The 24,945-nt window shown below is 37.8% G+C and overlaps 2 protein-coding genes across 3 annotated transcripts in view; one reads left to right on the top strand and one right to left on the bottom strand.

Moving 5' to 3' along the window:
- LOC115928870 (caveolin-3-like) overlaps positions 1-13,206 on the top strand; it is a 17,856-nt gene extending 4,650 nt beyond the window's left edge. Inside the window, exons 1-4 of one of the 2 annotated variants that reach the window (XM_030996889.1) lie at positions 6,197-6,537; positions 9,921-10,055; positions 10,777-10,927; positions 11,992-13,206. In XM_030996889.1, coding sequence (XP_030852749.1) covers positions 6,433-6,537; positions 9,921-10,055; positions 10,777-10,927; positions 11,992-12,191 — 591 coding nt within the window. In that variant the 5' untranslated portion in view covers positions 6,197-6,432 and the 3' untranslated portion in view covers positions 12,192-13,206. Of the gene's footprint in view, positions 1-6,196; positions 6,538-9,920; positions 10,056-10,776; positions 10,928-11,991 lie in introns of those variants that run through there. The other variant, XM_030996890.1, reaches the window with a different exon arrangement.
- Positions 13,207-16,537: 3,331 nt separating this feature from the next.
- Positions 16,538-24,945, bottom strand: part of LOC594262 (low-density lipoprotein receptor-related protein 4) — a 29,981-nt gene continuing 21,573 nt past the window's right edge. The window contains exons 16-20 of the mRNA XM_030996642.1: positions 21,329-21,543; positions 20,188-20,486; positions 19,205-19,378; positions 18,168-18,300; positions 16,538-17,057 (exon numbers count right to left, since the gene is read on the bottom strand). Coding sequence (XP_030852502.1) covers positions 16,551-17,057; positions 18,168-18,300; positions 19,205-19,378; positions 20,188-20,486; positions 21,329-21,543 — 1,328 coding nt within the window. The 3' untranslated portion in view covers positions 16,538-16,550. The remainder of the gene's footprint in view (positions 17,058-18,167; positions 18,301-19,204; positions 19,379-20,187; positions 20,487-21,328; positions 21,544-24,945) is intronic.

The following is a 24,945-nucleotide window of genomic DNA, read 5'->3' as shown; positions in this document are numbered from 1 at the left end:
AAAGAGTTAGATCAGTATAGGGAGTTAGATGACGGTGGCGCGTGGTCAGGGAAAGATAAAAATACAAAAAAGATGTTACCATTGACTATAGGGTAATAATCCAAGACAACGGGAGAAGAAAAGCAAATTAGAAAGGGGGGGGGGGGGTTGTTTGATTTTGATTATCTTTTGATCAACTGTCTCGTGGAACGCCTTCTTGAAAAATTGAATAATTGCGATTAAATAGAGCAGTCCTTGTGAGAAGTCAAGACAGATCTCAAGGTTCTGATCAAGATTATCCTCAAGTTCTCTTTAATATATTTCTCCCTCCCCTCCACGAAGGATTAGTAAAACCATGACCGATTAAGCTTTCATTATTCGACTTAATCATGCGGATTGCGTTTTGGTGACATCTCGAGGAAGAAAAACAAAATTAAAAATCTATAGTTAGGAACTCGGGGGCCTATTTTTTGTTGATACATGAGATCAGAGCAAGGACATTGGGGTCTGCCCCCATCCGCCCCAGCATCCCCCTAAAATCATATCCATAGGATTATCCAATCCATGAATAACGCTGTTTGACTTGCTCGAGATTATCATTGATTATCCTTGAAGGAAATATCAGTTTAGCCTAGTTTGCAGTAACAAACCCTAGTCATTCGTGCATTACAGTGTCTGCACTATGAAACTATGCTGACTGCAGCCACAGCCTCCTTCATAGGCTATGGTTTATTAAAGCTGACACAGTCAGTGACTGACAGGGCTAGGCTCTGCTCAAGACTTTATGAATGGTGTTTAAGTTTCAAATGAGAATGATAGTTTGTGATTGCAGACTAGGTTTAGCCTTGACTACTTTGTTATACAAATTATGTTTGGAGCCGATCCAACATGTTCCAAGCCCCCTTCTGATCTAACCATTGTTATTCAGATTTACTTTTGAAAGTATATGACTAACTCGTGAAATATCAGATCAAAAGATTATTAGGTTAGAATGTTCTTGAAGTTATGATAGTAGTAATAACTTTGTTTATACTTGAGTATAAATAACGTGCTTATTTTTCTCTTTGAAAATAAAACTAAATTTTGCCTCAATTTAAAACTTCCAGGGACTTACATTTATATTCAAACTGATAATAATACAACAACTTTAATGCCCATGTTAAATACTAGTACCAAGTGCACCTGAAGGCCGGGCACGGAGAGGGTCGGGGGGGGGGGGGAGACTGACCGGAGACATCTTAGCATTTGTTCACCTCTCCCCCACACTTTTCTTTTGGGGGAGAAAATAGACATTCCATTTAGATGCATGGCCCTACGTGTTATCAGTGTCTATGATATGGTGTAATATTGAAGCCCTTAAAAAAAATCAAAATAATCATAATCAAAGTGCCTCAAAAAAGTTTTTAAAAAAATCTTTGAGTGACCGGTTTTACCATACTCATTTCTCCCAATAGACTGTAGTGTTATAACAACCGTTAGGAAAACGAAAAATTAAATTTCGATTTCCAATCATAAATATCTTGATAATCAGACAGGCGATCAGTTTGTAAGAGTCATGAGATTCCTAACTGACCTAAAGGTTTATAATTATAAATATGATTGCAGCATGAGCTAAATCCAGGATTTTGTTTCAGAATCTGAGGCAATGTTACCGAGTCACTTTAAGTGCGTATTTTTGACACACTAAATTTATAAAATCATTACCATGGGAGGGAAAAGCCCCCATCCCACACCCTAGAATATAGTGTTTCACACTTTTAAAAATCGGTTGAAGCCCTTGACTTGTACCTTTAAAGTCGGTTTAATATTGAACAAGCATCGTGAGTGTGATGGGTGTTTTAAAGAATCTCTTCGCCCGTATAGCTATATTTTACTAAATACATCAAGATGATTAGTATGTGCCTAAAACTTAGATGATTATCATAACTTGTGACCAAATTTAGCACTGAATAACCGAATTCGAGCTTGTATATATTAAACTGATTGAGCTCATACTTCCCGGTATCGGATAAGCACGAATTAAAATAGAGCGGATAAATGAGTATAACGTCTTGACCGAATTACATCATGACATTTTCTTTAAAGTTTTTTTTCATACTGAAGAAGAAGATTTTCTTGATCACCATCATCTTAACTTTGCCTTAAGCTTCCAACCCGCCCACTGAGTTAAAAGGGTGTTTTTATTGCACATCGTTTCCATGACAGGTTACAAGCTCACATAATCACACTCCGATCCTGGGGGGGGGGGTGTCCCCTCCTCCATCATTCTCTCTCTCTCTCTCTCTCTCTCTCTCTCTTTCTATCTCTGTCTCTACCTTTCTGTTTCTCTGTATCTCTGTGTCTCTGTCGATTTTCTTTTTGTATGTTTTAAATGTGCAGAAAGTTTTCTTGAAAATTGTTTGTCATTGACCGGAATAAACAATATTTTATGCTTTTCGCAAAATCATTGACTGACACTGCCTGCAATTGTAGTCTTTTTGATTTACGTGAAATGCATAAGGCATATACAGTGACGTATTTGAGGCCAGGTCGAAGCAAACACCCATGCTCCTTTTAAAGGTACTATGTCCCTTTTGCAGCCAACCTCAAATTCTGTAGAACTTTGCAGGAATTATGAATATGTCATGTATGTCCTATCTGTGAAATTTAAACGTTAGCAGTGTCCTCATATTCAAATTATTCAAGGAAACCCGTTTTCTTGCTAGACTTCACTGTCAGACACTATTGAGTGACTGACTGGCTTTCTTCTTTGGTAATAACATATATGAAAAGAGTTGTAAAGGGTACGTGAGCATTTGTCTACATCAATAACCCACTTCTTGTGATGGCCAAGATTTAAACTGATTGAATCTTTGCGCCGCATAAAACGTATGACCATTCGGTACAATTGTCTTAAAATCAAGACTATTACTTTTGGGCTCTATAGCCCTAATGTCGATTTGACAACTAATAGTCATTATTTTCCCACTTGAAGACATTTTCAAGCCCCACCTTTTTTAGGGAAGTTCTAAATAAGTATTATCTTTCAAATGCAGTTGGAATTTAACTTTTTCATTTTTTTGGCCTGCAAATGGGACATAGTACCTTTAAAACCCAAAATGGCATATCTTAAGTACACAATACAAAGTTCTGTTCAATTAAAAACAAAAACACTGCTTTTGCTACAGATGGTAACTTGGAAGCACATCCCTACATCATGTCTCTCGGATATCATTGATTAACACAATGATAATTACATTTGGCGTATGTGCGAGCCTATTGATATACTTTTTTCGGATTTTCAGATGCTATTTTCGTTTCATTACTATTCGGTCTGTAAACTCTGATATAGCACTTTCAATTATACTATATACGTCGTGTTGCCCCTCCCCCCCCCCCCCACCCGAATGTTAAATTATGCCATGTCACACATTAGAGTGTCCGTTTGGTGCATTTCATTGATATTTTTCAGCTATTTTCTTTTCTTAGTAAATCATAGGTTTGGTCTAAATTCCCCCCATATATGATGGCGGCGTGTGTACATTGTATCATTGTTATCATCACAAACAAATTAAGTTCCGCGTAGGATATTTTAAAAAGATACATGTAATTTCAAAACAGTTTTCAGGGTATATTAATATTCTCCAATCACATAACTAATGTACTCGTAATCCATCGGCTTCACATCGGTGATAATTGCCAATAATTGATTAGTATTTCCGCGATAATTGAATAGAATTCTGCTCCCCGTAGAGAATGATGACTCACTGTATGCTCGATGTGAGCCAAGAAAATGTTTTCATATTAAATATACTTGTTATGGAAATATTTCGGGATTTTTAAAAATATTTTTCATTTATATCATGAAGTGTACAATGTGGAATTACTTTAAACAGTTGCATTATGATTGCTTTATAAAAAGACATGTTAAGAACGATGTGCCATTTATTTCATAGTCTTTACTTAAATCTTGGAAAATGAGCATGATTTCATAATACCTGATAGTAGATGCTTTTGTTTATTAAGTAAATACAATTTGCAGTCAAGTTTCAAGTTGGACAATTAAAGACTTAGTTTTTAATTACATACCATCTATTCGACGTTCATTTAAATCATCTATGTCATGTTTATTTGTTGAAAATTTGAATATACACAAATCAAAACCTAAAAAAAAAAGTTGAATATCATCCGAGATTCAGTGCTTTTATACATGTAACTAATACTTTGTACATAATGGAATGGTGGTGGTTTTTTTTTTTTTTTTTTTAGCAAAGTCACCCCAAAAAAGGATATCTCGCAGGTCATGCTCATATAACTCGACTCGGAGACATAATCACTGACTGGTTAGAGCATTATGAATAGATAAAGAAATCCGAAAGAAGAAATATATATCTCTAATCTTTTAACTAATGAGAGAAAATAAACCAAAACACACTAATGGCTCGTAATGGTAAGAACCCATATGTAAAACTCTAAAACAAATTATAATCAATTTATGCCTTTCCTTTTACAAAAAGGGGGGTAATTATAGAATATGACTCGTGGGTCTCAAAGTTATGAGGGGATCTAAAATTCTGCCTGGTTTAAGGGGTGAAGTATATAAGCTCCCCTTACCGTCACACCTACAAAATGTGGGTCAAAATGACGTGAATTTGTCATCCTGCTCATCATTATCACCTCACAAGTATCAGTTAATGATTCGTGTTCCTTGAACCTGGGATTAGAAGGGGTAATCCTTCGACCCCATTTTCACCACCGAGTACCCCCTTCACAGGTGCGCAGGGCTTGCCTGGATCCATACCTAAATTATTTATTTGTTGTCATAATATTGTGGTCCAGTGTTTTGCAGATCTAGACTAAGACTAGGTAGTATTCATTGAACCGAGTGAAAATAATAATTTGGTCTAGAACTTAGGCAAATGATATACAGATATGAAAAACCTAGGCCTATATTATGTATATACTAGTATACGTGTTAGGAAAACAAACGTTGAAAGTATGACCTCAATTTGTTTAAAAAGATGAAGTGACACCATAGGATGGTCACACTAAAATGCTAGACATTGTATACACTTTCTCCACTCCCTGGGGAGCATTCCAGCAAGAGCTACTACGCTCAAAATGCTAAGCATACTATATTGGCTTCCACCATGGTTTTTTTATTTTGTATACGGACGTCACAATGTTTTTGTTTTGTTTAGCTTTCTTGTTTTTTTACACAGACGACACGTCGTCAACCGACGTCGTAGAAATTGGACCACGAACCCCGTGCCCCCAACCAGGTGGTGGAAACAATGAAGAAGAAGGGGAGGGAAAGGAGAAGAAAAAAGGAAGCGCCAAGATCTAAATAAAAATTGTGTCTTAAAGTGGTTCACAAGAGAAATCATTCAAATTTAGATTTTGAGCGGGGAAGGGGGGGGGGGGCAGGTGTCTGATTCGAAGTGAAACAATATGAGATATTAAATAAGGACGTGACCATGTGACCTAGAAAAATTAATAGGGTTACGAAACAAATCCATTGTCTTTGAAAATTCAGAGCCACGGCAGGTCACTATTCGTCATTTGGAGTATGATTGATTTATGGGCCAAGGGGAGGGTGGTGGGGGCGAATTGGGTTAGAGAGTTTTAATTAGGTTATTATCTTATCATTGTTGATTATGATATATTTCCTTTCTAGCGTCAGGAGAACATGAGCAAATATTTTCATTGTTATAGGTTAAAGGACAAAGAAGGCCTACAATTATATTTTAAGAAATATTGTATTAACATTCCAAGAGATAGAGAGAGAGGGGGAATGACGGAGTGAACCAGTGAGAGAGAGATATAGATAGATAGATAGAGAGAGAGATAGATAGAGAGAGATAGAGAGGGAGAGAGAGAGAGAGAGAGAGCATTTACATTTACTCGGATAATTTAGTTTTATAACGATAACGTAGGCCTAATAGTAAATCCGTTATACATTTACGATTCGTCTTGTACTGTGATTTAATGATTAAGAGCTACGATTGTCCCATGCAGCAGGGGCTGTTTTGATTTTTTTTTTTAAATCAAAGGGACCTATAAATTAATTTTGCTGAACGAGTAGAAGAGAGGTAACGGCTGTAGTGACGAAAATAGGCCTATATGTCCGCTTTAATTCATGCTCGTCGGTATATCATCGAGGCATTAGTGACTAATCAAAAGTGTCATAATATCTCTAGGCCTGGTGGCCCCTTAGGAACTATTCCTAGTGTTAATCACAGCTTGGACCATTGCAGCTTGGATTATCATTTTGGCTGACACTTTTTCTTGGACAGCAGCCCTGTCCGATACACGCAATCATAGTATTGGCGGGAGAGAGAGAGAGTGAGTGTGTGTTTGTGTGAATGTCGTATGCTACTTGTTGCTTTGCTTCCGCCGAAGACACCTTCCCGGTGCGTTTAATGGCACCTGAGTTCTGCAACGTGTGCGTAAAGGCTATGGATTACTGCGACTATGACGGCAGATCTTAGATCATCCACTTGTATGCCCACAGGACCTTATCGCGAACCTGACAAAATGGAGATATACATGAATTTTAGCAAGAACGGGAACCACCAGGTAGGTATCTATAGAAAGAGGTGCATCCATAGATGCATGTTGTCATTGGTTATATCTTATGTGACGTTCTAACGGTGGTTTTGATATGATGCATTACCATATTTCATTCTAATAGGGATGAAAATTAGACCTATCATCTCGTATCTCTTACTGTGCGAGAAGGGTTTCAAACACAACGAATCTCAAAATAACACATCTAATATCAATGGAAACATCGTTTTGTTGTTATTTGTCACATTCCAATGTTTTGTTACTGTATGTCCTGCAATTCTTTTTGTCTCTGTTGCTGAGGTTGTAAGAAGCAATTTTATCCGAAAATAGAATGGTCGTATCATATCAATTACACCGTTTAGACTCACCCACCCATAACCATCCTTCCCTTGTAACATTACCTCCCACTAATAACCTCCCTTGCATGAATTAGTTTTCTGATGAATCTCTACCCCTATTTCTAGGTATGGGCGTACTGTAAGCCCAACTCGAAGTCTGCAGTGACCACCGGGAGAAATGCGGGGAGAAATGGAGGAAAGTTTCTTGGCACTCTTCAAAAGGCGGTGTCTTCTCGATCTCTGTCCGAAGATCCTGAGACATCTAGAAGAGATGAAGAGAAACAGACGAAGAGTAAAGTATGTAACTTGTGACATTCTTCCGCTGCTTCATCTGCCTAGCTTCATCGTTTGCTTCTCTGCAGTTTGTTTTATTTCGGACCCTTCTGGGATTAGCTGCTACCGCATCATCATCATCGTCACCACCATCATCCTGCTTCTGCTGTGTTTCATTGTGTGTCACTTTGTGTCTTCTTTCCTCTGCTTGCTGTGCTAAAATCATTCTCATCATGACTTGTTATCATCAAAATATTATAGGGATTTCTGTGAAAGTTCTTTGGTCAGTATTTACAAAAGAAAAGATTGGCATGTGTCCATTTTTTTTTTTTACAGATGGTGGATAGATATGGCTGACCCATGGGGCGACGAGTTGCCTCCTCCCGTTATGGAATAAAAAATAATATTTGCTTTTTATTGTGTATGAGTCACATTGACAGGAAGAGGTCCATTCGCATTAAAAAAATATATATTGACTCGAAATGAAATGTCGATGTTGTCATGGATATGTCGATATAATTCTTCCAACATTTTTTGCTCGTAAATTGAAAAGCTGCATATCTTAGATTTTATACCACTAATTTTATTTTATGTTGTCATTGCCCAACGTACAGACATAACTTTCAAGTTAGATCATTTGATATACATGTAACGTTACGTTGTGGGTGGAAAACAATTATATTGCGTTCAACAAAAGCATTATACAAGCATGGATTAAACTCATTTATCAAAATGTCATGGTAATCGTTGACGTCGTCGTCGTCGTCGTCATAGTAGTAGTGAAAAAGAAAAACACATCTATAATTCATTTGACCTAAATTATACGTCTTTAATTTTAGAGGAGCTGTTTCAATTAAAATATTAAAATGTACATTAATATGGTTTGCCTAATGACGTCACGATACTATGCACATTAAAAAGACTATTTTATTGATGAATTTCACCCTCCAAATTCCTTTTAAGCCGTTGATCTTTACATCGGGATATCCAACCTTGCTGAATGATAACAAGTTTTCATAAAGATACATTAGCTTCAATACCACCCAGTTCGAATTATTTATACATTTTAGATTAAGTGAATGGGCGAGCAGGGTGGTATTTAGGTAACCTACGTCATACTGTTAGCGGCCAGACGAAAGAATATGTTTGATAGTAATCACTTCCGGATCAACGATATTTGAAACGGATTAGATTATGATGCATAACATTAAAAACTTAATCTAATCCATTATGGACAACGTAACGTGGTCCTTAGCATAACTTCAAGGGTAGAGGGGGGGGGGGGGGGGGCACCAGTCTTAATCGGTGGTTGAAATGCAAATACAAATACTCATGGGGGAGGTGGCCCGGTGAAAGATGGAAAGCGGGGAGCTTTGGAGGGAGTGGTGTTTGCGTTGAGGGTGTTGGACTTATTATAAACTCGGGCTTTCGATGAAGAAAAAAAAAACCTTTTAGTCATCCACTGTAGAATTGAAGTAAGCTGAGGTTTTAAGTTAGCTATGATTATAACGTTTAACATATGCGACATTCTTTAATGTATCCAGTATATGTAATAATGAAGTGATTTTGAATTGTAGAAATTTATGTTTATACCTTGTGCATGATTGCTTTTTTTTTCATATTTGTACAGAATATTGATTTCACTAAATGAAAGAAGTTACAGAATATTTATTTAATAAAAAAAGTGGGGGGGGGGGGGGGGGGGTTGTAGCGTCTTTTTTTGCATAAATAAAGTACAGTGATTATATATCTGTATTATTACAATGACCCTTCTTTTGGACAAATACGACGTTCACCTCTATTGAATAGCTTTGTCTAGCTGACCGACTTATATTATTGTCGAAATCATTTAATTTCGCATCTTATGATCTGGTTAGAACAACGGAAATGCCTGTTTAAAGACAAATTATTTGTATACCTCCTCTCTTAATATAAACTATTATATTCATTCATCGAATCATTGTGATATTTTTAGAATTTGTAAAAAAATTATGCCTACAAACAATTGTCCATTTTATATATATAAATAATGCTGGCAGTTATCCAAGTCTGAGGAAAACTTGATACTTTTGTATAAATATCTCCCCCCCCCCCTGCATTGCTTTGAAAGTACAGAATATGTGGTTGCCAATAACTAGAGATAAAATATAGTTTTAAATTAACATATGCTTTGAAGACGAGGAGCAACATGGATGCGTTGACCATCTTCAGAATGCGAGAGGGGGGGGGGGGGGCAATACGAGAGGATACTTTCTTTAACACACAGCCAATGGGACGTGGGGGAATCCTTAATTTAGCATGAGGGAATGAGAGAACTTAGTAGTCAACTGGGTAATGGTAATGTAAAAAGTTCACTTCGTTTCAGAGTTGAATAGAATCCGAAATTCTGGTGGAATCCATTTCACGATTCTTTGGATTTGTAAGAGTACGTGGGTTCTCCTATAATGCGCGTTAATTCCCGTCGACCAAAACAAAGAGAGAATTTAAGATCAATTAAGAACATCTGAAATGTATCAAATACGATCAGGAAATGTACAAATTTTGATTGTCGGTACCCCTACATGCCTCATTGAAACAAACATTATGATGCAATCATCATCCGAAGTATTCCTGTTTCTCTTCTGTGCAGCCCCATTTAATTAAAACAATGACACAAAAATAATTATGACTAAGAGAATTACAGGCAGCTAGCTGATAAAATATGTTCTTTTATTCTCTCCCTGTCTCTGTCTCTCTCTGTCTCTCTCTGTCTCTCTGTCTCTCTCTCTCTCACTCTCCCAGCCTCTAATGAACGAACACAACCAGAACAGCGACACCAACGGAGGCCCCAAGTTTCACCAAGCAAACATGGTCAAAGACGTTGAAGATTTGAACCTGGACAACAGAGATCCCATCAATATGACGTCACATGTCAGGGTAACATTCAAATTCAAATTCAAATGTGTTGATTAAAATTCAAACATGAATGATCATTCTCAATTTTCAGATAAATAAAAGATACGAAAAAAAAAATCACATTAAGAAGAATAGATCTTTCAGAAGTATCGTAGGCGAATCTCAGAGAGTGAAACGGCCGAATCGGCTGCAGAATCGAGAAAGGAGGTGAAGGATGGATAAAGAGCCTTTGGAGGACCAGTGAGATCCCCGAAATCATATCCCCCCCAAAACATCACACCGAGCAAAACATTTCACCTCCTCCTCCAGTACGTCTCTCTGAGTAGTTGGTGTAATTATTAAGAGTTAATAATCGGGATGGGGGGGGGGGGGGGGTGGGACAAATTGTCCTGTGTCGTTTACCGGGGGGAAGTGGTCTTGATACGATTAATGAGTCCCGTCTCGATATGTGCTTACTATTAAACTGTAATTTCGTTTTCTATTTTTAATGTAGAGACAAAATTAATTATTTCTCTCCCGTCTCCCCCTTTCCCTCCTCCTCATCTCTCCATTAATATTTTCATTTCTCTCCTATCGACTCCCTTCTATCAGGGGCCCGTTTTACAAAACTTATTATCTATAACACATGCTAGATTTCTATGACAAATTTGCTCTTAGCCAATCAGATGCCATGATTTCTGTAGCTTGTAACAGTAGCTTGTAACTTGTTATTGATATCAAGTTTTGTGAAAACACCCCCCAGATCGGTTTTGAGGAAGTGTTTGCCGAGCCGGATCATCAGCAGAGCTTTGATGCGGTCTGGACAACCAGCTTCATCGTATATACACAGTCTAAGATCTGGTGTTATCGACTACTCTCAGCTGCTCTGGCCATTCCACTCGCTCTGCTGTGGGGTAAGAATAACTCTAATGCCTTAAAGCCCCACTGCACTGGTTTGTCCAGGAGGGACTATACCTCCCTGCATGGTCACTGATAGGTGGTTATCTCATCAAATAAGCTTTCAATTAACACGAGAAAAAGGGGACCATGGGGGACCAATTTATGGTTACCGATTATGCATTGTTTGCTATATAGAAGGCGCAAGTAGCTATAAGTAGTGCAGTGGGGCTTTAATGGGTAAATGTTGGCAGTTTCTCTCTAGCTCTCGTCTGGTGACAGAAGTCATCTCAGAGCATTGGTAGACCATCCTGCATAGAAGCAGGGCTCGGATCATTATTATCGTGTTAGCAAAAATGTTCAACGAAGATTTGAAAAAAAAATCATCCTCAGATTTTCTAATTTCCTGATGGGGCATTAACAAGTCTAACTGTTTCAATGGCGAAAAGCTGGCGAAAAGCTGGTGAAAATACCAACAACAACAACAACAACAACAACAACAACAACGGCGTTCCAACTATCATTTTCCAACAATTACACCATAATAGTGACGATGAAGTTTTAAAGAATAAAATCAAATCGGGGAGGAAGTGATGTAAATTTTCATTTTGCGAGTTACCTTATGCGAAACTTGAATATAAATGGGCGTGCCGTCACAAGGGCATAGTTACAGCGCCGATTCTCTGAAACCTTTCGCTTATACAGATTAATCCCCCATCTGTTTCTATTTTCTCCATGAAGCACATCCATTTTACCAACATCGCTACCGCTGCTGTAAAGTTTTTTTTCAATAGTCCCAACTTTCCGTGAAGGCGTACATAGAGAGATTACTGGTTCCTGTACCCCAGCACCATCACATACGGGTAATGCAATTGGTGATGCATTGTGGGGGCATGGCTGTCGACACATCGGTACATTGTGAGCAGCAGATGTCAGTATAAGTAAATCTGAATTCGAGTCAGTAACATACGCTGCCTTCAGGATAAAACTTTATTGGCCTAAGAAGGTATAGGTTTAACTATTTAGCAAGGTCTCCCTCTTTCACTTATTCCCCATCTTTCTATACCTATTTGCCATGCAGGTGTTCAGCTAGCCTTGCTGACCTTCTGTCACATCTGGTGGGTGGTACCGTGTTCACGGGTCTGGATCTTCATCCTCAACTGGGTCGGAAGCCTCTGGGCTACCTGCATCCGGGCTCTCTGTAATCCCATCGCGGAATCCTGCAGCATCTTGTTAGGCAATGTCAAGGTACAGATGCAGCATTCCCCGCAGCACGTATAGCAGCACGAGATGGAAGGACCAGGGAACAATAGTTCAGAGATTCCATGGAAGAACCAACCAACTTGTTCGTGTCAAGGCGTCTTCCAGGACCTGCGATGATAAGGAACATTTAGTTCTCTGGTAGGTGATGGTGATTTTCGTTCTTACTTGTGATGAAGAGCTACCACAAAGGACCATTCCCAGAAAGACTACCATTTCCCCACCTCATGTAGGTGGCCAAGACCTTTGCTTAGACCTGCTGCTTAGGATAACCCTGGGGGCGTTTCATTAAATTTTTCATCAGTGACAAATAACACGTCTTGTTATAAGCTACCAAAATCCGTGCTTCTGATTGGTTATCAGCAGAATTGTCACTGATTTTGTCATTTGTCATTGAAAAAAAAGCTTTGTGAAACGGGCCCCTGGTAATGTTCGACTTTAAATCACTCGTAGGATAGGTCATGTTACAAGATGCTTTCCATGGACGGATGTCCAATATCGGCAATATCTTGTACACTGATGGTCATTTCAATTATGCCAGTGAGAAGAGTTGTTATAAGAGACCAGTCCATGGTGTAAGTCTAAGAAACACAAACGTTGCGCCTGACTGATGTTTAACAATACTAATGGAACATGCTCCAAATGGCCGTTCGATAATTCATGTCTAAGAAAGGCAAACTTGGATGATGATGATGATGATGATGATGATGCAATCGCATTTTAAATAGTTTTGCAAACTTACATTGAAATCATGCCAGAGAGACTCAGGACTCCATACGCACAGGTTTAAAGAAAGTAACACGAGGATCAAGACTTTTGATATCAAGGTCCAATCCCCAGCAATGGTATGTGGAGAGTATAGAGAAGAGAAGAGCATGACACAATGGGACACTATCGTCATGTTGAAAAGGAATCAGTCGGACACGAACAAATTAAATGTGGTGAGGAAGTATAAGTTGTAAGAAAGAAGTGGTTGTGTTGATAGCGCACGTTGCAGGCCGTCCTTTCGCTCAATGGAAACAATGATGCAGTCTTATCTACACTGTTGGTCATAATGGTGGAATATTTATTTTTACCCCAGTTTAGGGAAGGATTTTTAAAAATTATTTATTTCTAATAGATCTAGATAATGGCATACATTCTCAGATTCTATTGAATACTAATTTGCGAGTGTTTGTTTTGCGTGACTGCTTAATCATATGTGTGCTACTATGCTAATCAGCTAAGGGACCTACGTCCTTAAATCATAATTGACAGTAATGAGGATTAATGCCTCACAAAAGGGCACTAGTATATAGCTAATCGACACGATTTTTATCCTGGGGCCTCACAGTATCGAGGCCATTGCTTAGCCCCTGAATCATGACTGTACGCAGTGTTTGCTAGGGTACGCGGCCCCTTCCACAAATCCCCCAAAACGAAAAAAATGCAATAATTTTTCAAAAATTCATTGCATTTTCCCCCGGCCCCCAACAGGAAAAATTCTTCTGCAGGGTCATGCATTATGGTTCAAGGCATGGCCACACAGAAGAATTTTTCCTGTTGGGGGCCGGGGGAAAATGCAATGAATTTTTGAAAATTTATTGCATTTTCTTCGTTTTGGGGGATTTGTGGAAGGGGCCGCGTACCCTAGCAAACACTGCGTACAGTCATGATTCAGGGGCTAAGCAATGGCCTCGTAATACTGTGAGGCCCCAGGATAAAAATCGTGTCGATCAGCTATATTAGTGCCCTTTTGTGAGGCATTAATCCTCATTACTGTCAATTATGATTTAAGGACGTAGGTTCCTTAGCTGATTAGCATAGTAGCACACATATGATTTAGCAGTCACGCAAAACAAACACTCGCAAATTAATATTCAATAGAATCTGAGAATGTATGCCATTATCTAGATCTATTAGAACTAAATAATTTTTAAAAATCCTTCCCTAAACTGGGGTAAAAATAATTATTCCACCATTATGACCAACAGTGTACATCCCATGACACAATAGATGGGAGTGGCAACGATAAAGACTTGTTCACCCAGCTGAGATGATGGAATAAAATGAACATATGACTTTGGTGTTAATACTGACCTATTGCTGAGCTTGATGACTTTAAAAACTTAGATGTAAAATATTGAAAGAGCTAAATAGATAAGCTCTGATCTACCCCGTCCCCACCCTTGATACTACAGCGCCGCGAAATTTAATTAATGTGTGGCAATAATTTCCAACAACCTAATTACTTCTGAGCCTTAGATAGGATTAATCGCATTATCGATAATTTCCTTTATTTTACATGATCTATCAGTGTTTTGTTTTCTTCAAAAGGTGATGAAGTAATATTATTGTTATATAATATTAAATACTCGATTTCGTTACTGATGTCACTCCTATCTCAATTATCAATCATGTTTCATTAAGAATGAATTTGCTATATATAAGATATACATCCGTTTTTAAGACAAATTTGTGAATTCTGAGCACTCGGTCTGTTGTGCACTTCACATGACCCACTCTTTTATGTTACATGCGAACCCAGTATCTTATCCTGATTTCCGTTAATGTCCATTTAAGAAAGGTCACTCCACAATTTCTTTATGACATTTACAAATTTATTAGAGCAGTTGATATTCGTCACAATCATGTTCACGCAAAGTAAAGAATAATCAAAAGAACAATTTTATACTGTGTATATACGAATTTCTATAATATTGAATAATAAAATATATAATCTATGTTCAAAACACAACTATCAGTTAAAGTATCATTTAATAAATTGTACATTACTTTAATTACTGAATTTTCCTTTCGTTCTTTGTCACACTATCGAAATATCTTAAATCTGATGCCTTCAATGTTAATCACCTACGGGGAATATCAAAGTCAATATTTACAGAAATATCATCGTATAGACTTATTCAAATCAATATGAACAAATTAATCATTTGCAATTGAGCTTACAAATCGATTTATTAAAACCGCATGGGGGCGGGACTAAAATCGGCCCGATAAACTTGGTGCGGCCTTTACACCTATACGTCGAACGGCATGACTAGACGGTCCTTCGGAATAACTTCTGGGCCCCGTCTTATAAACAGTTGCGATTGATCCGATCGCTAGTCCTGGGATCAATAGCAAGTTTGCAGTCCCATATCTCTGAAGTACATAGTTGCACTTGAAATCAACTCTTTATAAGACGGGGGCCCAGGACTCCAATCATCAAAGAGATTCGATCATACACAGTATGTCCTCCGTAGTCCAAAATCCCCATTTTGCTGGTGCACTAAACATTTGTCGTCTTCATAGGCTAATACACGATAAGTGGAAGCAGCGTGCACTTTTGACCCTCCAAAGTCTCCCCATGGCTAGTAGACGGATGCAGAAGCGGAGTTGAACCCCCCTGCCAATCATTATTTAGAACGCCCTCACTCGCTCTCCAGATGATACGAATATAGACATTACGAAAGAATACATCGATTTTTATTTCAAGGCGGTGATAGAGATTATTTAAAATTAAACTAAGATTATTTAAAATAAAACTACATGATGCACAAATCATCAACTTCCTGTCCACCGAGTTGCTTGTAGCCGATTCCAAAATCCAATCAAGTTTGGCGGTTACTTATAGTGTACGGTCGTCTTGAAAGTTAACATGAAAATGAACTACAACTGGAAATCCAATAAATATTTAGCATGGTTAAAAAAAAAATATATATTCCCACCTCCCAAAAGAAATCACAATATATATCAGATGGTTACTACGTGATTTAAATTATCATTTTAAATAATGCCAAATATACAACCCTGATTATTTTATCGAAATAATCTTCTAATCTTTCTTAGAATACTTGATATATCGCCATTGATCAACAAAATTATAGCAAATCGATAACATTTAATTTCGGACTTTGCGAATGAATGACTTGATCTGTGATTCCTTTCCCCTATAGCTACAGTTCTTTCGACTCACATGTCATAAAGGGAAAGATTATCTCTCTTTGGCGTAGCAATCTCATTACTCGTTTTCTTGTTTTTGTTTAGGCATTCGTCACTTCTGCCTCCTTCCTTGTTTTTTCTTTCTCTTCCATCTCATCAAATCTTCGTTTTTTCCGGTATTTCTGTCTTTGATAATTGATGATATTGATAACATGTCTTTGGTATGAAGGGACCAATCAAAGGTATACGTATTGAGATTTAGTATTGAATAATCTATTTCAGTTATCGTGGCTATAATGCATACTCAAGTTCAAAAGAGAGGCATGGATTGCAGAACATTCTGATGCCTTCCCTGAAATCAAGGAACGCACGCACAATAACTGCTTTCATGACGTAGAACACAGTTCGTGACCACGCCCATGAGAGTAAGCTTAGTAACGACATTTGGGTCAAGGGTCAAACAGATGTCTCCCAGATGACGAAATCATCATTGTCCTTTCCCTTCCAATCGACAAATCGAAAGCGATGTTGATCACCGGGTTCCAGACCTTTTCCTCTGTGACGACCACGAACATTAGGACATCCTTCTGTGACGACAACCAAAGGCTCATCGGGACCACGGTCATCCGCGATTCCTGACATCGTTTCATCAGTGACGCAGAGGTTGAAGGCGACGTCGAGATGTCGGACGTGTTTGCAGTGGAGTGAGATGTAGGTGATCGTAGCCGACGTCATGTCAAAACATTCCCGGGCGATCACCGTGTGAAGATGAAGGCAAGCACTCGCTAAAATGTCGACGCCAGGACCAATGATGTCGAAACACCGTGACACGTCGACGTGTTCGAGGAGTGAGCAACCACGTCCGATGAATTCCAGTCCTCTGTCGGTGATGTCGTGGCAGTCAGCGATGTCGAGATGAGTCAGGCTTGGTAGCCATTCACCGATGCGTTTCAACCCAATGTCCTGATCACAGAAAGAAACATTTTAAATAAATTACAATGCAATTCATTTTTGTTTTTCATTTAACTAATCAACTAATACCTATCAAATGACAATAACTGAAAGAAAATAGTAATGGGGGCGTGCTTCACCCATGACACCCACGACGCTCTTTGATAATTATCAAAACTTCACGGCAATATGAGGCACCCCACCCTGGAAAAAAATAAAGACAAAAAGTGATAATGACGAATAACAACCTTGCAAAAAGAAAATATAAAGGGGGAGAGGGGAGGGGTAGGGGGTGGGGAGATGAATGTAAAATTATTGGGGAGAGGCGTAGAAAAGTAAAATAAAGTCACTTTCACAGTTTCACTAGTTTGTCCACTCCTTTCGCGAAACGATGATTTAAAGAAAAAAAATAAAAAAAATAAAGGACGTTTCTTTATTCGAGTTTTGTATACATTTATTATGAATGGGCTATATATCAGAGAGGAAGGAAACACATTGGGTGGTATTCTCTTAAGTTAAGCCGGGACTAAGAAACAACAATTTTAGTTCGCACTTCTATGGAATGCTAGGTTTCATCTTCCTCCTTCAATATTCATGACAAAGATAATCTACCAAGGACTTTGTTGAAATTTAGTTTATATTCATATTATCTTTTTCTTCCTATTTCAGTGCAAAATTAATTTTTTGGACACTTTTCATTGAAGGATTAAAATAATCTGTTCAGGGTAAATTAGTTCACAACAGGCACTCCATAAAAGTGTGAACTAACTAAGCACGCGCTAACTTAGTACGCGCTACCGGAATACCACCCATTGGCCCGAATTCAAAAAGGAGGTTTGTCGACAAACCAAGGTTTATGTGCGTGATATGACGCGTTTCGACGCGTTTCTGACCAAGGTTTGTCTGAATCTTTGTCTGGTCTCAAACGCATTGAAACGCGTCATATGACGTACACAAATCTAGGTATGTCGACAAACCTCCTTTGTAAATTCGGGCCTTTGTGTCTGCAAGATTCGTTTACTAGTTTAGAGGTTACAACAAAGTTATTTTTTATCAATAATATAGAGCTATTCTTTAATCATTAATCATGGCTTGTAAATATTTCAGTACGAGTGAACTTACATGAATGCAGCAGTTTCGAGCCTTGAGTGTAACAAGCTTCGTACAGTTCATCATGATGGCTTCCATATCCTCATCACTGCATCCACTATGACTGATGTCCAAGTGAAGGAGATCATTCAAATGCTCTGTTAATCTGCATCCACAAGAAACGGGGAAATAAATAACTTTAGAAGAAATATAATGTAGGTTCACGAATGACGCATCAGATGTTGGGAGGGAGAGTTTGGTTTATACAAAATGAAGTTATGATCATTTTGGTATTGATAATAATGTACATACATTTTTAAAAGGCATGCAATTTATATGCTTCAATTGAAGGTGGTATACTGTACAAGAGAATCGAAATGTATCTTTCATTTTAAAATGTAGATCTTATCTTGTTTCTTCACTCATCTTTGAAAGATAACAGTTGAAAATTATTGTGGTGCTATAAAGGCCTCACGAAAACTCTTGCCTGCTTGGGATGGCAACATATTCAACATTCTTACTGTTATATTGACAAAGACACAAGGGGCGGACTGGTAATGGTGAATTATCCCCATGGGCTGATGGATATTTTGGCTTGAGGGTCAGTATTGTTGTCTGAGGGCCGGTCGAACAGAGCATGGACTTATAGTTTGATCGGGCCAGTCGCATCGAAATTCTCTAACCAAATTTCAGTCTCAGTCTGCCCCGGAAAGGAACAACCTTAAAGTCTATATCTCGGGAAAAGTTTATAAAAGATATTCCAACTTGCGAAAAATTTCATCACATGTAGTAAGATAATCCGTTTTTTATCACGTCAGGAATTTAATTGCACCATCTTTCGGTGAAGACGTACATAGAGTAACTACCGGTTCCTGTACCCAAGCACCATGCAGTTGGTGATGTATTGTGGGACATGGCTGTCGATATTGTGAGCAGCATAATGGCTGTAAGTAATTCTGAAGTAGTGTCAGTAGAAAACCCTTGATGTTAACGACAGGTATAGACCTCGAATCCACACAAATATGAACCCGGATAACAATCACATCAACCATCAGCTATATAGTACGAACCTGTCTAGATCAATGACAGTGAGGGGGTTAATCTTAACGAGTCTCTGGTGCCATGCCATCTCAAGTCGTTTCAGTCTGCTCCCATGTGTGGATATATGAAGCAGTTTGTGTGGGTCATTACGAAGACCAAGGCACGAGTTCATGATCAGCTCCTCCAGGCTATCTGCGCTCCACCTGTCGAAGAAAAGCAGAAATGGCGGAGGATGTCAAACAAAGTAAAATTTTCAAATAATGTATCTATAATCGGTAGATATAGCTCAGTCGGTAGAGCAGTGGTCTCGTAATCCGGTGACCCGAGTTCGAAACCAAGTCGATGCGCTAGTGCCCTTTGGTAAGGCATTAATCCTCATTACCAGGTCCCTCGGAGAGGACCTTAAGCCGTCGGCCATCTGGTTGCTTACTACCAAGCATTTATGCTTTCTTAGCAGTCAGGTAAAATAACCACCACCATTCATTCATTCAACTATCAATTATATCATCCTGAATAGGAGGTAATCGTTCTGTTTTACTCATCCAGCGAAACACTTCATACTAAGTGACAACCAATGAAGGATTTTAGTTAAAATTTTAAATTTTAAAGAGGTCCTAAACTATCAAAAGACCATTTCTTGGCTCCAATTGCTGTTCATTTTCACCCTGCATGTCTCTCGTAAATCTGCTTTTGTCTTTAATTATGAGATCCTGCTGACATATCTTGTATATACCGGCAAACGAGGCCTAAAGATGATGACGTAATATTGTACTTATTTACATCTATTCACGATATTGTCCAAAGCAATAGGAAAATAAACAACAACAATAAATAAACAAACAAATAAATAAATGACCTCATAAATAGATGAAAAGATAGATAAATTAAATTAATAAATGGATGAATGAATATATAAATGAATAATTGAATAAATAAATAAACTGATAATTAACAGATAATCGAAAATTGTTCAAAGAAAGAACATACAACATGCTGAAGAGAAGTAGCTTACTTGACGAGCATGTATACCCCTCGACAGGTGATGTTTGGACATCCACTTATGTCCACTCTGACCAGTTTGACCAGGTTAGCTAGCACACGCAGACCACAGTTGGTCAGCAATGGACAGTAAGATACATCCAATGTCCTCAACTGACCACACGTTCTGGCCAATTGATATATGACGTAATCACTGACGTCATCGGAGTGTGAGAGGTTGAGTGTGGTGAGGGAGGTGGTTGAGCGGGCCGTGGTCGATGAGAGGACGTCGAAGTCGAAGGGACGGTTACGTGAGAGGTCGATCGATGTCGTCTGGTGGTGAAGATTATAGACATTAGGACAGGAAGAGATGTAACATGGTAGAAGGCAGAACAAGAATGCTGAGAGTTGCAGCGGCAATAATGATTTTAAAAAGAACAATTATTTCAATTTTAAATGTCACACAGAATTAATCACTTTTTTGTTATACCTTCAATGACATCCAAATTATCAAATTTGTTCAATTTTCAATAATGTAACTAAACTATTGCAATTCTATAATATTGTTTCTAGATGTAATATGTTATATAGTTTGTTTTCTGTGTATACTCTCTCTTAATGGATTAAAAATAGCAGTTCTGACGAAGTGTTAAAAAACAATCTTAAAAAATATTTGTTTAATTTAGCTTATAATTGATTACATTACCTTTCATGTCTGTACCTTTCCTATTGCATTTTTGTATTTATTTATTATTAATCTTTTGCACAAGCTGCGCCTTGAGCCTTAATTGTCAAGTTAATTTGGCGCCATTACAATCTTATGTATCATTATAAATAAATTTAAATTTAAACTCAAATTCATATTTCAAATCCTGGAAATCTTTTAGGGGCTGTGTCGTCTTCTTTTCACGTTCATTTCCCTCTCTTTCTCCCTGTTCTGCCTCTCTCTCTTTATTTCTTTCTTTTCACAATTTGATGATGTGTGAGAGGGGGCGGGGTGGTCTTCACCGCTATGCCACTGGCTCTCATGAGGTTAATTTGCAATTACGATTAGAAAAAGAAAAAAGAAAGAGATTTCACATGCAAAGAATCGAATGCAAAGTGGCAATGTGATTTAAAATGTCCACATTTTTCCAAATCATTTTTGTAAATTTCAATTCCTATTCTCGTTATACCTTAAACAAGCATGACGTTTGAATGACGTCATTCAATCTGTTTGACGTTCCTCGCAGATGAGCAAACGTCTTGCTGAGAGGGTGTATGAAACCGATGATCTTCACCAATAATTCATCTGGTAGGTCGTCAAGAGAGGGAGACAAACAGCATGATAAATCCGAGAGGATTGCACCATTTTCACTTGTTAGCTCAGACGATGAGTTGATGCCATTGTCTGGTGAATTAGAGAGACAAAGAGCAGATAACGATTATCAGTATTAACTACAAAGAGAATAACATTCAGTATTATATTGGTTTCCTGATGCAGTGAAGTAGTGATTTCTGTTTGCCAATTATGAAATGATTATTCTCCTCAAAGAAGAAGAATTAATTGTGGTGTATTATTTTTTCATTAAATACTGTTCTCCAAAAATTCTTTGAACTTCTCTTGCATCTTTTTGTTGTTAGTAGAAGATCAGGCACACATGAAAAACTCTGAAAGGAATCCACTATTAAATATACGATTATTAGCAATTACAACGGAGAATGATGTTTCCAAAATGCGATAACAACGATATCTAGTAAAATTATTCTAGTTTCATTCCAGTCATAACTATTCAAACTCATTGAAGGAGCACATCCATCATTTATACGAAAATATCAGTTACAGTCAAAGATATCATGATAAAGAGATACATGAAATGGGGTACAAAGAAAAAAAAAGTGAAAAAGTAAAAAGATTTAGGAGTTGTCTGAGAATGTTGAAATATCGCTTTTGTTACTAACATAATTTTTCCACAAAAGTCGATCTTGTACGTTTCGAGTTTTTTAAATATTTTGTTTACCTTGAATGCTATAATTTCGCTTTGTCTTTCGTTTTGTCTGTATTCTCTTCGCTCTCTCTTTAAAATGCAGTTTTGTTGGCCTGAAGATGCCAACCATAGCCTGATTGCTGCAACAAAACTAGAGAAATAAATGGGCAAAAAAGAAGAAGGTACAGTTAGAAACTCTTTTTTTTTAGTTTCATGAAACATTCGCTAAACTATTATTCGAGATTGCACCAGATGAAAGATTTAATTTTTCATACTTACCTAGATCAGATTTAGCGAAAGGTATGCATATAATAGCACTTACCATTTTAATAATGCATCCTTTGTATTATTGTCTATCATAAGTCTTAAAAGATTTATGACATACTGCTTGTAAACATCTTCAAATTACCGTCCAGACACACACCGTGTATAAACAGAATATATCTAGGCCTATATTGAGGATGGCGTCCATAATATATCCGGACTTCGTTGTGTATCCGGACAGTTGATCTAAACCAGCAATTAATTTATCAAGACTTATGTTAAACAATATCATAAAGGACGACTTTTTATGATTGTATGGTGCTATTCGATTTAATCTCGACCTAGAGCCTATATATATATTTTTTTAAATGCAAAAGTGACGGGTTTAAATTTTTAAGCGTCCGGACACACAACTCCCATCAATTCATACAATATTTCCCAAAGCTTATGATGGAGGCCCGCCCCCACCCCAACTCCGGGAACGGAGGGACCGCATGCGTGTTCCCAAAATCTCCGGCTCGTAACAAAGAAAAAGATCTAGATCTACCCGTATTGACTTTACACACCTGACTTATGCTGAAAGGGAGGGGGGGGGGGGGGTGCTAGACTAGATCTATGTGATGGTGGTTGGGTGTCTTGGATCTTGGATTCTTTTCCTCCTAAATACTCCGAAGAAGAGTTTTGACTGGAGGTGGTGGAGGGTGGACGATTACATTTTGGAAAAAAGTTCTTTAGTAACTGCATTTTTAAATGTGAGCGGGGAGGTTTGGTCGATGGTTGCTTGTTGTAGGTTGCTCCATGTCTTTACAGTTAGAAAAAATATAAATTCTTCTCTTTTGCCTTCTGATTTAACGGAATGTATTCACCAAATAGCACTAATCATCATGAATATTTGTCCTTTTTAATATTTTCTAACGGTAACATAACTCTTGAAATATTTGTGAAATAATGCATAGACTCTAGATCTAGACCAGACTAGTCTATGAACTTCTTCAAATTACTGTTTTAACCAAATGTCCGGACACACGACGTCTTGGTATTATAATTATCACAAGAATAACAGTTCTTTAAAGAAGAAATAAATAAAAGATGCACTCACCATTACGCAAAAATGTGAAAATGAAGACCTTCAATATCAAAAGCAGTAATACTCCCTAAGCTTTAGACAAATTATTTTTTTCAAAAAGAAAACCGTTAAATGTCTCCAATTTATTGATGCGCGTTCAGCATCACTTAAAATGCATACCAGACAGCGCGCCAAATTGTCTGCTCAAAGATGCGCGCACTCGCAAAGTCTTTGACAAGCATCATTAATTCTCATCCTCATTATCAATCATTTTTAATTCATCATCATCGCCATCATCACTATCGGCAGCATCATCATTATCTTCTTTATCATCATTATCATTTTTATAATCATCGTCATCATCAGTATCATCCTCATTATTACCATCATCCACAAGTAGTGCGGGATGGGGGAATTTTAAATTACCTAATATTAGGGTATAAACCGTCTTCTCAAATTTGGGCATTGTTCTCTTTATGACTGTTGGATGTGTCTTTTATGGTTGGAATGAATGAAACGTGTTTTTTTTAAACTTTTTAAAATCTGACTTGAAAAGTGTGCGAATTTTGGAAACCCCACCATAAACAAAGAAATCCCAACATAAGGTGGAGTTTGAATAGGAAATTTTATTTTGGTCATCCTTTGATAGTTATGCTATATAGTCTGGCCGGATCCCTATTAACAGTTATATGAGAGGGGGGGGGGGGGGGGGAGGGGGGATATCTACGGACGCCTAACAAAAATAAAGCCACCACCTTTGCCTTTTTGATTTAACATCATTTAATATATGCCCTTTATAATATTGTCGAGTATGCTTCTTCAAATAACAGTTTAAAATGTCAAACTGTCCGGATACACAACCTGTCCTGCCACACAGCGTCTGGATACTGTTCTGATGGTGAAGACAGTTAGTCCTATTGTCAAAGGAACAGACTCCCCTGGCTATCTGCATTTCTTTTGTTTTCATCATTCACAACAAAGATATTGGCTCTCAATACATTAACGCCGTGTTAATTTCAGTTTGTAATTCCCGCACGCAGTAACGTTTGTAAATATACATGTTGTGAATCGAGAAATATGTTTGAAATGCCATACTTGTCTTGAAACTTACAACCCTTTTCTCCCGCTGTTCAATTTTCTCATGAATCTTAATCGTAACCTGGATATTCCCCTTCTCTTTACACCGCGTTCAATAAGGTATGCATTGTACAACTTATAAAGTTAGGATATTCTTCCTTGATTTTGTTTGAAATAACAACCAACATGGCATCGATGAAGGCAGAAACTTTAAATCAGATTGGTCTCTGAAGTATTTCTTCATAGAAGAGAAAGGTAAACCACTTTGCCTCATTTGTCACCAGAGTGTGAATGTAATAAAGGTTAACAACATCGCAAGACATTATGACACGCAAATTATGGAGAGTTACAGGATGAGGCTAGAAAACAAAGGCTTGGCAAATTATAGTGACCGGTCTGACTTGCTGAAACTTGTCCA

The sequence above is a fragment of the Strongylocentrotus purpuratus genome, unplaced genomic scaffold (genome assembly GCF_000002235.5).
Source record: "Strongylocentrotus purpuratus isolate Spur 01 unplaced genomic scaffold, Spur_5.0 spur5_scaffold_3, whole genome shotgun sequence".
NCBI lineage: Eukaryota > Metazoa > Echinodermata > Echinoidea > Camarodonta > Strongylocentrotidae > Strongylocentrotus > Strongylocentrotus purpuratus.
The sequence above is the reverse complement of the archived record's forward strand: the minus strand, read 5'-3'. Positions and strand labels throughout refer to the sequence as shown.